General features: G+C 36.7%; 1 protein-coding gene across 4 annotated transcripts in view; it reads left to right on the top strand.

Moving 5' to 3' along the window:
* The window catches only part of LOC149011293 (alpha,alpha-trehalose-phosphate synthase [UDP-forming] 1-like), a gene marked incomplete at its 3' end in the record, with an annotated part of 97,013 nt that overhangs the window by 14,922 nt on the left and 65,350 nt on the right, over positions 1-16,741 (top strand). Inside the window, 8 exon segments of one of the 4 annotated variants that reach the window (XM_089160628.1) lie at positions 4,604-4,827; positions 5,898-6,353; positions 6,631-6,728; positions 7,510-7,898; positions 12,898-13,012; positions 13,191-13,292; positions 14,329-14,479; positions 15,897-15,985. In XM_089160628.1, coding sequence (XP_089016754.1) covers positions 5,975-6,353; positions 6,631-6,728; positions 7,510-7,898; positions 12,898-13,012; positions 13,191-13,292; positions 14,329-14,479; positions 15,897-15,985 — 1,323 coding nt within the window. 4 annotated transcript variants of the gene reach the window in all.

Here is a 16,741-nt window from a genome sequence, read left to right as displayed (position 1 = left end):
ACGTCCACTTCTCTCTTGGCCTCAAGAGAGTATTCCACTATTGATTCCCTTTCAATATGGTGGGTAGATAATCAAACCATTACAATCTTTGTTACGGGGCAAGATTACCCTTTACAATCTTTGTTCACTAAGTAGGGCAAGAACACCCTTATACAATCTTTGTTCTACATAGGGCAAGAGCATCCTCTACCCTCTACCAATTCTAATCAACCTAGACTAGAATTGAAACAATCAATACAAGTATAAGAAGTAATGAATATTACCTAACAAGGGGAGTGATACTTTACCCGTTGTATGAATGTGATGCAATGATATGAATGCTTCAAGGAATGCAATGCACCAACAATACGTCTCAATGACCTTCAATAACTCCAAACTTGACTCCAATGAGCTTGCTTAATAACTTTGGAATGTTCTTCAAAGTTGGGTGGAGTTGGAAGACTAGTAAACAATGCTACATCACTCAAGTAATTGCTTTTTGACTTGTGTGTGAGTAATAGCTCAGTTGATAAGATTAAACCTCTCAAATGGGGGTGGTTGAGCTTATAAAGAAGTCCTCCAAATGCTTGGCCCAACCTCCCAACCTCCCAACGGATATAAAATTTTAGTAAAATATCCGTTGGGCTTAAGTCAGGATCAGACAGAATTTTGTCTGCCAGACAAACAATCCGTCTGGCATTTTGTGAGCAAAACAAGTCTGTCAGCAACTAACCGTCTAGTGCACAGACTGCTGACTTAGTTTGGGACTTGGACTTGGCTTGGGTTTTTTGTCTTTTTGGTCAAACCTAAGCTACATACACCTTCCTAATGTGTCCTAGGTCAGTCTTGTGACCTGAATTACATATTATCAATGTAGTTACATATGCGAGAGTGTCCTAAGTCCTAAATTCAACTAAGTCTTGATCTTTGACTTGATATTCGCCTCTTCTTGTGCATTGGACTTGATACTCATTTTGGCTTTGGTTCTTTGTCCAAGATTGCTTGACTTGATTTGAACTTGAGTATCCGGTAAGTTTTTGGTTTAATCAAATTGCATCGAGATCCACTTTAGTGATGAGCTGGATAAAACACATCTTAATGAAAACATTAGTAAATTGTCTTTGTCATCATCAAAATTGATGGAGACTGATGTGACAAATGCCTAACATGACATTTCCCAACAAATGCTTTTTTCAATATTTAGTGTGTTCAGTACATTCATGATTTACTTGATGATCTTTAAAATTGTCAAGGGATTAAATGAAATTAGTGGGTTCGTATGCTTGCACCATAAGTTTAGTTGGTTTTGTTTCCATAAACATTAGCTTTTAATTTTTAATGAAAAATACAATGCTCTAAATTCTTAATGTAATTTTATCTCCAATGGAATAGTAGAAGATTGTAAAATTAGCTATAAATTCTAAGTTAATGATATTCTTTTAGAGTTAATGAATGCAACTTCAATGAGGAACTACATAGTGGTTAAAACTTCCACTATTTTGGTTGTGTCCTAAGATTGACTCATTCATTATCAAAAAAATAAAAAATAAAGATACTAATTGACTCATTAGCTATTATTCCATCATGTGCTTGATTGATTATCTTTTGAACCATGTTTGGAGGGATGTTATTTGAAATATCCATTAGAGGAATTTTGGGGCCTAGTTGAATATTAAAATTTTGAAAGATCATTTTATTATTCTTGTTATTCCATAAAACATTAGTTTAAAAAAAAAAAAAAATTTTTTGGTGATTGGATCCCTAGCTACTATAGAATTATATATTTATGGCTTTGGATTATTGATCTCTATTTGTTATTTGTTATGTTATTAATTTGTTATTTTTTATTTTTTTTTTTGTTTTTTGTTTGTGTGCGCATATTATGTTGGGAAGAAAATGATGGATTTGGTGGATTTGGATAGTAGCAATGTGTTTCTAACTTGTGGTCTATTGGTCCATGGTTGGCATATACTGACTAGTTCGAGTTATCACGTTTATCATTGTTGCATGTTCTTACTTTGTCATAAAATGCCATTTTACTGTTAGGGTTATTCTAATATAATATGTGAGATTAGATTAATTATTATAATAATTCATGGGGTTAATACATCGGGTTAATGCACTGTCATTAGGTTTGAGACGGGCCAAATTGGTCTATTGTGTAAGTGGACTAAGGTTTGAAATTGCTATTATAAATAGTTACGATGGCCCATTCAATTACTTTAGTTTTTTGTTCTCTTCTCTCTTCACAAGGAATATGTACAGTAGGAAATACAAGAATATTGAAGAAAGCTCCGTCACTCTATAGATTTGAATAGGGTTTGAGAAAAACCCAAAGTTACTCCAATATTTATAAAAAATATCTTTTGAGGCGTAAATATTTGAAGGTGTTAGTGATTCGAGAGAAAAGGGAGCACCAACAAGTTTTAAACATTTGGTAGTTAAAATGAGGTAGCGGGGAGATGGAATTAGATGGAACCTCAAAACTAAAACTAATAACATAAACCTTAGAAGTGTCTTAGGGTTTTGGAGTTTTTGATTGAAAAGAATCTAGTAGAAAACTAGTTAAATGAGATTAATCTTTTACGACCAAAGGTAATCATTCGTAGCCAATCTAATATGCATTTGTAGTTAATTACTTATTACTAAAGCATTAATATTAGGAGATATATTTCTACAAAAAAACATATTAGGATTAAGATTTATTCAAAAAGAGAAAAATTATGAGTAAGATTTGAAACTTTTTTTTTTTTGGCTCAACAGAAGGAAGAGTAAGACTTGAAGTTGATAATACCACGTGTGTTGACATGCATTTGTTGTCAACACTTTGTTTTGGGAGTGAAGTGTGTACTAGAAATCATTCTCTATGGGCTTTGGAATATTATATTGGTTTGGGGAGTGTGCATTGCAGTAGTGGGGATAGAATTTGTTGTGAATGTTTATTTGTTAACTTGGGACCACATCCCGTGGTTACTAAATGGTTATTTTTGTTTTCTTAAGTAGAAAAGTAATTTTGTTTTGGTTTTCTTCTAATTAGCTATTCAGACACTGTAGATTTTTTATATGTACATGCCTTTGAGCACCTATCAATAGAAATAGATGTTATTAGATATTGTACGAGGATGGTGCTATAACTACCTGAATTTTATGAAGCTGATAGATTTTTATTAGATGGACGGGAGTATAACTATTCTATATGTGAGGGCTTTGCACTTGACTCCAATTAAGTTAGAATTTTTGATCTTATATTAAGAAGACGCATTGGTCTTCGCTAATTGAACTGATATTTTTTCAAACATTTTCTCTCTTAATTTAATATATTTAAAATAAATTGTATGAGGTTGTGTGATGATTTTAGTATTTTTCTATGTCTACAAAAAAAAAAAAAAAATTCTTTTATGAAAAGGTAAATGTTTAAGATAGAAAATTAAATGACTAATATATGTTGACTTTTAGTTTGTGTTTAATATGGGTTCTCATTCTCATCCTTGAAAGTGTAAAATGCGTTTTTGACGGTAAATGCGAGATTGTTTAGATTCATGTGCATTATCTCTTTCAAGTTAGGATTTGACAATAGAGCGTGTAGTTCTATTGAGGCATATAGTTTTAATAATTCAATTTATAGCATTAAATCTTTACAAGAAAGTTATAACATTGAAAAGATTTTTTCGAATCGAAAAACTCGTGCTTCCTTTACTGTGATAAACTGCTAAAATTGTTAGTTTCATCATCAGAAATTTGCCCACAAATAAAATTTTCTAATCATTACGTTTTAGATGTTTTCTTCATAGGAGTGGTATTGAAGGGCTACACTTTATGTTTTTTGGTTAAGAAGGGCTACACTCTTTTTTTTTTTTTTTTTTTTTGGTACGAAGAAGGGCTACACTCACTGCAGGTATTTCGTGAGATATATCTCAAACAGTATGATTCTTTATAGCCATTGTTTTGATTCATGGTTTGTTATTTCATAGGAACTTCATACACTTAGAATGTTCTACCAAAAAAAAAAAAAGAAAAACACTTAAAATGTGATACTGCTGAGGTACTTATAGATTGGAATTTTGTCTTGGTGGTTGGCGATCCAGTCATTTTCGATTGCCCTTTTTTCTTGTATGAATGAACTAATCATTGCAGTGACCAACTGATCCAGTTTGTTTTATTCTTTTTTCCTTCTCTTTGTTTTAATGAATTTGTTAAGCAATTGATTTGATTCTTTATATACTTTCCAGCAAATCAGCCCCATGGGCATATCATGCATGTATTCCTATCGTGCACTTTTTGATTTTTATTATTATTTCCGGTGGAGGTTGAGTATGCCAACGTGCCAAAGGATGCGCACTGAGGTTGCTAAGTTGGAGATCCAGTGTAGCCTAAGGCATACATACCTTTATTTATTTATTCATTTTTTTTCCATGGCTTAGTGCTCGTGTTTGGACGAATTAGAAACAGGTTGAACAGAAAAGGGGAAAAAAAAAAAAATTCTTGTTTTTCCTGCAGCTACCGTTTTAGCTTTCTAATAGGTAATCTTTGGGACGTTGGATTGGCATCTCTGCTATTTGTTTAGGTATTACACAATTTTTGTTTTTGGGTTTCTCTGTTTATGCGCGGATGGAAAACGAAAGGCTGTGTTTTGGCTGATCTATCGGGATATTCTTCTTTCTTTACCATCCCAATTCCCAAACCCAGAAATGGAAGTTGTCAGTCCAACGATACGGGCGGAATGGCTTCCATTTCCACTGCTGCTCCTTCCATCTTCTCGACTGGAAAAGGGACACGACCCGCCATATTGTCCAGAGCGAAGTGTCCATGAGAGTGCAAAGCTGGGGAATCTCCGCTCCCTTTCTTCGTGTATGATGTATGAACAGAGCTCGAATTTTGTGATGTTTTCACAGTTATTTAGTAGCTATTATTATACCTTCAAATTGGTATTGATGGATAATAAATATAAGTGAACAAAGAATCTGTACCATATATAAACTTAAATTCAATATAATTGGTTTCGCAGTTAGATTTTAGGTGGGCCATCGGTAGTCTGCATGGCTCAGAGTCTTTGTGTGCCTTGTGGTCTCTTGATCTTCTTCTCTCACTTTATATACAAAACGGTTCTAGCTTTGGTAATGGAAAGATAGTCACTCATTTGGACAAAACCCAGAGCTTCTTCCGATTTTGCCAATTTGCTATTTCCCCGTGAACAGAGCATTGACGGTTTTGGAACATTTCCTCATCGGAGATGGTAAGAGTTATAATTCAGTGAGTGGACAGGTTAAATCACCAAAAGCGATCAAAATTAGGTGAGGAGCCCAGGCTGGTTGGCAATGCTTTTTGTTCTTCCATGTTGTTTACTTATTTCCATTGTGTTTAACAGTCATGCTGTTTCATGTTGTTTGCCCGTAGGTGTTGTTTTTGCTGTAAAATCAGTTTCTTTTTCTAACTTTTGATAGTTGACAGGAGATCCAGATTTACGAAATCTTCCTCGGATTTCTCATCATTAACTTCTTCAGTTCTTTGGCTGTTCCTGATACTATTCTCTCCCTCTCCATATTTCTTTTTATTCTCTTCTTTTACCGTCAATTGCGTATAGTCCTTTTTAAACTTGAACAGTAGAAAGCCAGGTATTTAAGCTTATACTGAGAATTTGATCTCGATTGTACTTTGCGACCTTCAGTTGAACCACATTTTTTGTGTTTCTGTGTGTTCGCTCTCTTTTTTTTTTTTTTTGGGGGGGGGGGGGGGGTTCTTATGATTGCAGTATAAAGGTATTTACTAATCAGTAACTGATAGAGGTGGAATAGCATAATACCTCTCTGAATCCAAGTGGAATATTAGAAAGCTTCAGATGGGACTTTGTTAATATTGCTATACCTTCTTAAGGTTCATGTGGCATGGTGCTGACGTTGTTCTGGTCCTGATAAATGCAGGCAAAGTGATCACTCTTGACTAGGAATTAAATATAGCCTTTGAAGTTGGTGTTGGGGGTGGACCACAGGTTGAGCGTATGCCTGGGAACAAGTGCAATCGTAATTCTGCCATTCCGACGACTAGAGTGGAAAGACTCTTGAGACAACGACAACTAAGGAAAAATAAGAATCGACCGAATGAGGAATCAGGTGATTTTAGCAGGGAGTGTGAGCATCCTGAGAATGAATTGAGTCTCAAGGATGGCAATAACTGGGGAATTAACAATGACGATGAGTTCCTAGATATAAGTGCAGCAGAAAAAGCAAGCTGTGGGAGATACGAAAGGCAGGGGAGCCGGTCTCCGAAACAACGACTTTTGGTAGTGGCTAACAGATTGCCAGTATCTGCAGTTAGGAAGGGTGAGGACTCATGGTTGCTGGAGATAAGTGCAGGTGGTCTAGTCAGTGCCCTTCTGGGTAAGTGTTCTCTAACATTTGTCCAATGCATTATTACTGAGAAATGTTGTTTATATGATTTTTATTTTTGTCTGGTCGTCATTTGAACCCCTTCCATTTCCAAGGCTGTGATGACAATTTTTACTTAACACACATTGTTGCAATACTTTCTTTTACCAACCGTAGCAGTATCCTGTTCTTTTGGTAGATATTTATCTTTTTCCTGTGTACATGAAGCTTTCTCTGCTAGAAATAGCTAAGAAGTAAAATTAAGGTGCCTTAGGTAATTTTCTTGCAGGTGTGAAAGATTTTGAGGCCAAATGGATTGGATGGGCTGGTGTAAATGTACCAGATGAGGTTGGGCAGGGGGCACTTACTAAAGCACTGGCTGAGAAGGTACTCCTGGTTTCGTATTTCAACTCATCCATGATTATAACATTTAAATATGTGACCTATAATAACTTACTAATATCCAAGGTACATAAACTTGTCTCAAACAGCAGTCTCAACCAAGTCAAGTTTCTTGAGATCCCAGCTAGTTCTTTTTGTTTTCCCTTTTTCCTGTTTGCTCATTTTAGAATGACATTTTGGTTGGTGAATGATAATAGTTGGCTCCAAAACTTTTACAGAAGCTTGTTTTTAGACTTAGGGTTAATGAATTCATTTTAATATTCAAATTGTAAAAAGGGCACCAAATTTTTAACATTTTGGTTTTGCATCCTTGGTCTGTAGTAATAACAAACTTCACAAGATATAGTGAAGTTTTCGCAATGCATATTATAGTCAGTACGGTGAATAACACACAAGTCTTATACTCCTTGTTACCCTGGTCTTTGGTGTCAAATTTGGAGTCCAACATTGCATGTTGATAGCCACAAAGGAGGTCGAGATTCTTGAAATATCCAAAATTTGTTTGGTTTATTTGAAATTGAACATTCTGTATGTTTTGTTTGTCATCTTCTCTAGAATGGTTGAGATACTTGAGTTCTCTGAGGCCTTGCTGAGTTTCTGAACTATGCGTGTTCCCCACCCCTGCTTCCCCACCTCCCACCCAAGAAAAAAGAAGGGGTTTAGCTGTAATTTCTACAGTTGGACTAGCATGAGTAAACTTTGTGGTTTTTTGTTGACATAGAACTACAGTTGATCCAACTGCTGAAGTCTGCTTGGTTGAATGTAGAGGTGCATTCCTGTTTTCCTTGATGAAGAGATAGTTCATCAATATTATAATGGCTACTGCAACAATATCTTGTGGCCTCTTTTCCATTACCTTGGACTTCCACAAGAAGATCGCTTGGCGACCACTCGTAGTTTCCAGTCTCAGTTTGACGCATATAAGAGGGCCAATCAAATGTTTGCTGACGTGGTAAATAAGCATTATGAAGACGGTGATGTTGTTTGGTGCCATGATTATCATCTGATGTTTCTTCCTGAATGTCTAAAGAAATATAACATCAACATGAAAGTTGGCTGGTTTCTCCACACACCCTTCCCTTCATCAGAGATCCATAGGACACTGCCATCTCGATCAGAGTTGCTAAAATCTGTTCTTGCAGCAGATTTAGTTGGGTAAGTTTTATTATATTTTCTTAATATTTGGAAGCCCATCTGCTACCCACCACTCTTGATTCAGATGTCTGCTGAAAATAAAATCATGTGAGGGCATTTTGTGGCTGAATGTTTTTAGCCACTAGGGAGGTCCATTTATAAACACTGCATTTTTTAACAGCTAAATATTTGAAGATGCATTACTAAGCTGAAAATAGAACGTCCATAGGACTTTTCTGATGTTCATTATGATGCAATATTTGGCTTTATAACCATATTGGGTAACAAATGATCTGGTCTGAAAATATCCCAGTCTTGTTAGAAATTTCTTTATAAATAATGTTGATGCAGGCAGTATTATCAATGGCCACTCCTTTGGGAACCAAAATTTTAATTTGTACTTCCCAACTTTGTTGCAACTAGCATGCAAATTAAGTTAAGAAGGTTACGAATTTCTAAATTATCAAGTCTTAATTGTATCTTATCATGTTTTCTGGTGTATTTCTGGAGTTTTAATTCCAGAGTCCAGTTTAGTTTTTCTTATAATTTCTAAATTCTTAGCTTATATGCAGAGTCCCACTCCAAAATCTTCTTGAACTTGCTATCGGAATTTGCATGTAGTCCCCAATTTCGATGAAATTTCGATCATTTTGACCTAATTTCAACCATTTCGAATTGGTTCACCCAAGTTTTGATTTTTTTTGGTTGGAATTTGGGTTTCAACCATTTTCGATCAATATCGATCTCTCTGCATTTCGTTTCGGTTTCTTCAAAAACACCAAAATTTCGCCCATTTCAGTTGAATTTTTAACTATGCATATATTAAATGTTTGATTCAAGATTACATATACAAATAAAATATATAATATATATATATATATATATATATATATATATATATATATATATATATAATAACCAAAAAGAAACTCCCAAGCTTTAGTTCCAAGTTGAGTCCTTGGGTGGATCAATCCCTTGAGACATGTAGTACTTTGAAGGTTGAATACTAGACAAAAGCAAGCCATGTCATGGTATGCCTAAACTTGTCCATGTAGTCTGTCCTTGCCCTTTTGTAGGTGGCCTCATCAACACATAAAGTGGATACCCTAGCCTTGGGAATGTGTTGTCAAGCTATGAATTATAACCCAATGATTATGGTTGAACTGGCATAACTGGGTGTGATGGGAGACAAATTAGTGGCTGAAATTGGGTGAGAAAGGTCTTGAAAGCAACAAAAATCAGAAAAAAATGGGGGTGAGGGGGTCGTAATTCTGGCGGCTGTACTGCTCAAGTTTTGATTTTGCAGAACTCAAGCGAGATATGGTACTTTGTACTTTTATTCCTAGAATGGGCTGGTTTGGGTCGAAACCAAGTATTTCGACCGAGATGAGTAAAAAATTGGTACTTTTTTCCCCTTCATATAAGTTCGTCTTGATTTTGGAAAAAAATTGAGATTTCGACCGAGATTTCGGTAATCTCGGTTTAAATTTGTGCATTGGTTCAAGCCATAGTTTGAAATTTTCAATGATATACTTAAATCTTGATATTTTATCTTGCTTTGACACAGGTGAAAAGAAAATCACTAGAAAGTGGACATGGATCTCTTAAGTCATCATGAATTGATTCATTGTAGGAGTAATATTATAGAGAATACCATGATCTTGGTCTGGTTTTCGTTTCTTTTGAATTGGATCTTTGATGTGAACTAGGATTTAGGGTTTAATTGATTGATGCAAGCCCTAGGTCCATGTCTACCATTGGGAACCTTTCAAGTGAGTCAGCAGTATTCTAGGTAGGGTTTGTAATACCTTGTGGTTGAACGTTCGAGGATTTTAGAATGGGTTGGCCAGGGTTCAGGTAGGGCTAGGACTTGGGGCTTATTGAGATTCAATCCTAAACCTTGCTGTAATTTTAATTTCAGAATTGAATCTTTAAGTCTAGGGTTTAGGGAGGTTAGGGTTTTGATAGAAATTAGTGTTCTAGGGGGTGGCCAGTGTAGGGTTAAGGTTGAAGGTAAAGGAAGGGTAGGGGATGGTGGTTCTAAAAGGAAATAGGTTTTGGCGGAAGGATTTGAAAGATCTAAGTGAAAAGGAAGGCTATGGCTTCTAGGATTTTTGAAATCTAGGGTAGCAAAGAGATTAGGGTTAGACTAGGGTTTGGGTTGATTCAATTGAGCTGAAATCAAAAGGGTTAGGGGAATGATGTTCCTAAAGTTTAGAATAGATCTAATGGCTAGATTGACGTAGATCTAACCTTGAATTTTAGTTCTTAGAAGAAGTCTGAAAATTCCAGAGAAATTCTAGAAATAGAACAATGATATGGGGCTTCGGGTTTAGAGGAAGAAGAGGGGATTCAGTCTCCCTAGGGTTAGTGGGGGTGGGTAGGACTATGGTTAGGATCAGAAGCTAGGGGACGGGAGGGGAAAGAAGTTTCAAAAGGCTGCGTTTGTTTGCTGGAATAAAGGTGGGGTGGGAACAAATTTGAAAAAACAAACTTTTCCATTAAATCTCAAAAGTGTTGTTTGTTTGGTTGATGGGGGTGGGAAAGTGTGGAAAACCAAAAAGTGGGACCCACATTTAACACTTTTTTACAAAATTCCTTCTTTTCCTTTCCTTCTCCCTCACCCCATTACACATGGGGCCCATATTTTTTTCCCCACCCCACCCTTGCAAACAAACGCAGCCAAAGGGATTGGGATTGGTAGAGTTAGGGTTTGCGGATGGGAGGGGTTGCCGCAAGCTAAGGGATGCGGAAGGGTTGGACAGGATCGTAATCTAGAGTAAGCGGAGGTTAGGGTTTAGGTTTTAGAGATGGCGTAGGGTTCATATAGCTACTGCATGGTTTTGGAAGGGTTGGGGATGACCTGCGATGGGATGGGGTAGGCTAGAGTTGTAGAATGAGGTTGGAAAGGGATGGGGAAGGCTGGGGATGAGAGAGGAGAAGAGGCAATGGGGCTTGGATTGGGTTTGGGTTTGGGTTTGTACTTACTTGAGGATTGAATATGAATGCTGGACATCAGAATTTTCTGCCCAATTTAGTCTTCTTAAAGCTACCACAGGCCCCCTCTAGGTGATGTAAACCGGGATCTGGCAAAGGATAATGCTGTAATTTCCCTAGATTCATGGTTTCCTAGGAAATTCCAGCAAAGAAGAGTGAGAATTCTAGGGTTTCAGAGGGTATTTTCACAAACAAACTTAGTTACAGTGTGGACAGAGATCTGGATGTTTGCAGAAATCAGATTTTAGGGTTTTTAAAGGCTTCGGCTGGGGGGAACAAGGGCTTATCTTTGCTGGTTCTTCAGTCACAGAACTGGGTTTCAGGGATTCAGAAGGTTTAAGGAGGTCTGATTTATCTAAGGGTTTCTGACATTTTAGATTTCTGCAGAATTCTTCCAAGGAAGAAGATGAAGTGCAGAGTTTTAGAAATTGAGAAAACACTACCTTACTTAAGAATAGCTGCAGGTTTCTTATCACAGGGATGGTGTGACCTAAGGGAAGGGGAAAGGAGGCTAAAGGGGAGGGGAATTAAGGTTTTAACAGTGGGTGGGGGTTGCTGCTATCGCAGGGAAAAAGGGGGAAGGGGAGGGTCTAGGGTTGCTACATGAAGGGGTAGGGCCTGCTGAAATTGAAGGGTAGGGGGAGGGAGTAATTGAGATGGGAATGAGAGGGGGGTTTCTAGGTCTAGGCAAGAGGGGAGAGGCAGGGAAAGGCTGTGGCGGAGGGAGGGAGGGGTTTCTAGGGTTGTGCCTGGAGAGGATAAGGGGTGGGGGGAGGGGCTGTACTTACGTGGGGGCTGGTGATTAGATCGCTGGAATGCTTGAATGCTTGAAGACTAGAATGCTCAATAAACAACTACAGGGTCCTCCTCAAAGGAACCCTGCCACCTCTTGGCAATGAACACTCAATTCTTTATTCAATCAAATCTTAGAATTACAAAGAACTTAATAGGCTATTTATAGCCTTAAAAAATGACTCTAACTTGGGTTGGGATTCCCTAATGGATAAGGATCCCACCTCTTGACCAAAACACTTAAATTGGAATTTGATTACTTAAAGACCTCAATCCTAAATTTTTAATCTACTATTAGACGCATGCTAATTAAACTTTAAGTTAACTTAAAAAAACATGCTTTAACTTAGGACTCATCCAAAACAACTTTGAATCAAAATAAGACTCAAAACCAAGCCAAACTCAACTCGGCTTACTAATTTGAACTCAACTAAACTTCTGAAATATTTTGGATTTTGGAAATAATTCAAGAATTTAAAAAGAGGCAAAATGCCCAAAATACCCCCTAACTAGGGGTTTGGCTTGGTCATGGTGGTTTCTTGGAGCCATTGTGGGGGCTGCACTTGAGGTTTCGGCCGGTGGGGTCCTTGTGTTCACATCACTAGGGAACCCATGACTTCTCTGGATGCCTTCAACTCTCAATCATATTCTACTAATCAATTCAACTTGATTTCAATGCTAGGAGGCTTATTTGTAGCCTATTGATGAAAGTCAAACTTGGACTCCAACTTGCAAGACAACTCAAACTAAAACTCGTACTTGACTAAGACTTTAATTCACACAAGGAACCTTCATATCTCACACTTTGAGGAACCCAATTTGAAGTCTAAGAGTAGATATGGAATCTTTGTAAGAAGTAGGACAACTCTAGAGGACTCGTTCACAACTTAGGAAGCCTACCTCAATCAGAACTCTTTATTAACTTGACAAATAGGAACTCAAATTCAAAACCAAAAGTAGATCTAAGGTCCGACAAGCATAATGGACCCAGCTAAACCCTAATTTAGACTAAACAAATAATGCAAAATTATCAAAATACCCCTGCTGGCTCTATTTTGGCCGATAATCTGGTTTATATCAATTTTATAAGTTAAGACCTCAGGGAACATTACCTGTTCTGTTTGTTTTGTTTGGACAGTTGCAGCCTAACCCTATTAAATTGGGATAAGAATTTATTTGTGGTTGTTGTAAAGGTCTCAGGATTTTAACAACTGCATGCTCTACTTTCCAGGTTCCATACATATGATTATGCTAGGCACTTTGTCAGTGCTTGTACTCGCATTCTTGGGCTTGAGGGTACACCTGAAGGAGTAGAGGATCAAGGGAGGCTGACACGGGTGGCTGCTGTACGTATTAGTGGTGTGGTTGATTGATCACTTTGTTTCCTGTATTTACAGAATGTATGAAAGAATGAGATGTTTTGTTTTTAATTGTTCCTTATTGTATTCAGGGTTTCATGATGTTCAATATGAGCTATCTGACTGTGTTTTCCTTGTCTAATTTATTTTATATGTTTGAATTCAGTTTCCTATTGGGATAGATGCTGAAAGATTTACTCGAGCTCTTGAACTTCCAAAAGTCCAGGAACACATAAGAGAATTAAAAGAAAGATTTGCTGGCCGAAAGGTGTACTCATTTATTAAAAAGATTTCCCTTTCTAATATTTTGTGGTGATATTTTCTTATTTATTACTTACGAGAAGAAAAAAAGAGTATGCACTTATTTTTTTGATTGGACAATTGTTGTTAAGGCTGCCTTTATTATTTTACACTTTGTCTGTTTATCTTCTAAAATAGAGTGACCTATATTATTGTTGTTGTTATCATCGTTGTTCTTTTTGTTGATTAATTAGGACAAACCTAATTCTTAATCAACATCTATATTGAATGCTCAACCTCTTCTAAACATGGAAAGTTATAGCTACTTGACTCTCTTGGTATTTCATCAAAAGAATGTTGGGTAGACTTAAATCATGTATCACGTGAACTATCTATTCAGATGGAAGCTTTAGTGTTAGACTTTGTGAAGTATACATGATGCGACATTTATATGATTGTTTTGTGTGGAAAATTCGCAGACACTAGGGTCTTGATTCCTTGTCTGCACATCAAAATTATTCCACTTGGTATCAAAGAGGTGTCCCAACAGAATTGACAGTTAGCCATGAAAACACTTCTATTCCAAAATGCTATTTATCTTAAAATATCTCAAAGTTGTGTTGCCTGCAAAACTGATTGAGGTTTTGTTCTATCTGCTAATTGTCGTTATTAGGCTAGATTCATTTCATGATATTTTGTTTTCAAAACCTCAAATGACATCCTTGAATCAAGTGGCCAAATGCATTTTTAACATACCATTAGATTGTGATGCTTCAAGGATCATCCTAGTACTAGGTCAGCAGATGTCAAATTGATGCAACAAATCACAGCTTGAGAAGTATGATGCGATTGGCGTTTGTACTTTAATCAAAATTTTGTTCACCTTCACTCCTTTTTCCTTTATGTTATTATTTGCACTTGTATGTCTACATTAAATTAATGCAGCCCTTTTTGTGTGATGTAACTTAGATCATTAAATTCTGTCAGTTACTTAATGGGAACAAATTATTTCGTTCTCTTTTCATAGTCTATCTTCTTATTCTTGTTTTTTGCATTATGCACAGGTTATGTTAGGTGTTGATCGTCTTGATATGATCAAAGGAATTCCACAAAAGATATTGGCATTTGAAAAGTTCCTTGAAGAAAATGCACATTGGCGTGACAAAGTAGTTTTACTTCAAATAGCTGTGCCTACAAGGACAGATGTTCCAGAGTGTATGCACTTTTAATATGCTTTCATCACCACTTATTCAGTCCTAGTAGGGTCCCCAAGGAGAGTTAAATTCATGACTCTTGATTGTGAAGTGTTGGCCTGAGCTCTTTTTTCATATTTAGTTATTGAATAGCCAACGAGTAATGCAGTTTGAGTGCACAAAAATTTTTTGTACTTGGTTTTTGGAGAATAATATGGTATGTCATGTTCCACGAAGTTGGTTAACGTGTAGGTCCTGTAGGATACCCATGCCGTATAAAAGATGGGAATTAGTTTTCTGTCTGGGAGTGTGGCCTATGCATTTGTCTCTCTCCCTTTCCAAGGGATGCCTTTTACATAGGGAGGAGACAGATATAGTAATGTTAGTGCTGGCATAGGCCACACTCATAGAGAGTTCATTTCTCATCGAAGTTATATGTAGCTTATTATTTTTTATACTAGGGAGGCTAAATGGTATGGGTTTTCTCTTTGGTCTTTGGTGTGGGTGCTGATAAATTGTTTTAGAGCTCTGAATGGGTACAAGATATAAGTTTAGCTGGCAGGATTGATACTTTCCTGTGAATCAGGAACATGACTAGCGTCAATTTATGGCTATCTATACCTGATGCATAGTGTCATTCCTGTTGACACTGCTTGACATTTTGTGTAGTTATTTCAGTTGTATTTAAGAGGTTGAGAAGAAAAATATGTGGGTGGAGTAGAGAAGAGGAGGAAGAGACAATGTAGGGTTAGACAATAGTGACTTTGTGTTGGTACTAGAAACTTCTGTTGGTTGAAATGCTACAAATTGACTAACTTGAATATTAAGACCTTAGCCATTTTTGTAGGCACCTCAAAAGAGAACTTAAAATATACCTCCTGCCAGTGTGGGCTGGAAAAAGTTTTATGATTTAAAGAGAACATGACATGCGGGTTTGATCATGAAATTTGGTCCTTTGCCAAAGTCACATCTCTCTATCTTTCATTTTCTCTTCGTTTGATCTTAAAAAGAAACGAAAAAAATTGTGGTGGCATCTATGTAGTTTTAGACGTCTAGCGTATTTTTAGCTACAATTTTTCCATTATATGCGGATTAATATCTACTCTTTAGTTCTTTTTGCTAGGTATTTGTGTTTATTCGTAGGTGAAAATGATCATAAGCTTCTTTAATTCAGCAATGGTGCTCCTGTATTGAGTCTAGACAACTTAGTTGTTAAGATGTTGCCTTGGTGACTTCCTTGGCATCCAAGCATCTTGACATTGTTGTGTTGGTCACCTAGGCAGGCAATTTGGTTGCCTAGCCAGCTTCAAGGCCCTGGGTGCTCTTGATGCTGTGGCAACTATGATAGACAGTCTCAGATTTTTCTCAATCATCAGGGTAACTGATCTGGTATCAGTTTTTTTTTTATTATTTGATTTTCTGTTTTTCTTGTTTAACAGATCAAAAGCTCACAAGCCAGGTCCATGAAATTGTTGGGCGCATTAATGGCAGATTTGGCACTTTGACAGCTGTTCCAATACATCACCTGGTCTGTCATCACCTTTGTTACTTGATATTTCCTTCATTTTCCAAAGGTAGCTTGTAATTAATGGCTTTGCTTAGTTGTATTAAAATAATGGAAATGACTGCTGGCCTTCTTGAATAATTGATTTTGCATGAAGGCTTTTCAGAAATAAAATACATATGCTGGGAATTCCAATAGTATATTCATTTTCTGTAAATGGTAGTTACTTATGTATTGCTTAATGGTTTCACTATAGATGAAATAACATTTTGGTGGAGAACAAGTTTGGGGGATCTAATCAATTTCGAGGATTTAATGAATTTGGGTTTGGAAGGTCTACAAACACAAAACTCACTACACATACTCGTAGAAAATCATATATATCATCTGCAGAAAATTTGTTCTAGGATTTATGGAAACTTGGGGAGACACATGATAGGTCAGTACATTCTTTTACTGTCCCGTGTGAGCTTGAGTATTTAGATTTTAGACTTGTGATCAAGTTTTAAATCAGCACCAAACTCCAAAGTGAAAGGGGGATGGACGTCACACCAGATAGAGATTAGGAAGAATATCATTCACATTCACACAACTGAACAGCATACAATAATAACTGCAAATGTGGTACACAATATGGTTGACGAATGCAGTCTTGAAAGCTGACTCAGTGGTGCAAAAGAAAAAAACACTTTGCTGCGGTAATTTTTTCTGGGAACTTGTTTGGACATCTTTGTTGGTTTTTTACCCAGTTTGGGTCTAAAACATGGTATTTGCCTTTTT

The sequence above is a fragment of the Hakea prostrata genome, chromosome 7, assembly GCF_041222555.1.
Source record: "Hakea prostrata isolate BN-2017 chromosome 7, UWA_Hpros_2, whole genome shotgun sequence".
NCBI classification, from domain to species: Eukaryota; Viridiplantae; Streptophyta; class Magnoliopsida; order Proteales; family Proteaceae; genus Hakea; species Hakea prostrata.
This window is presented reverse-complemented; position numbering and strand designations above follow the sequence as displayed.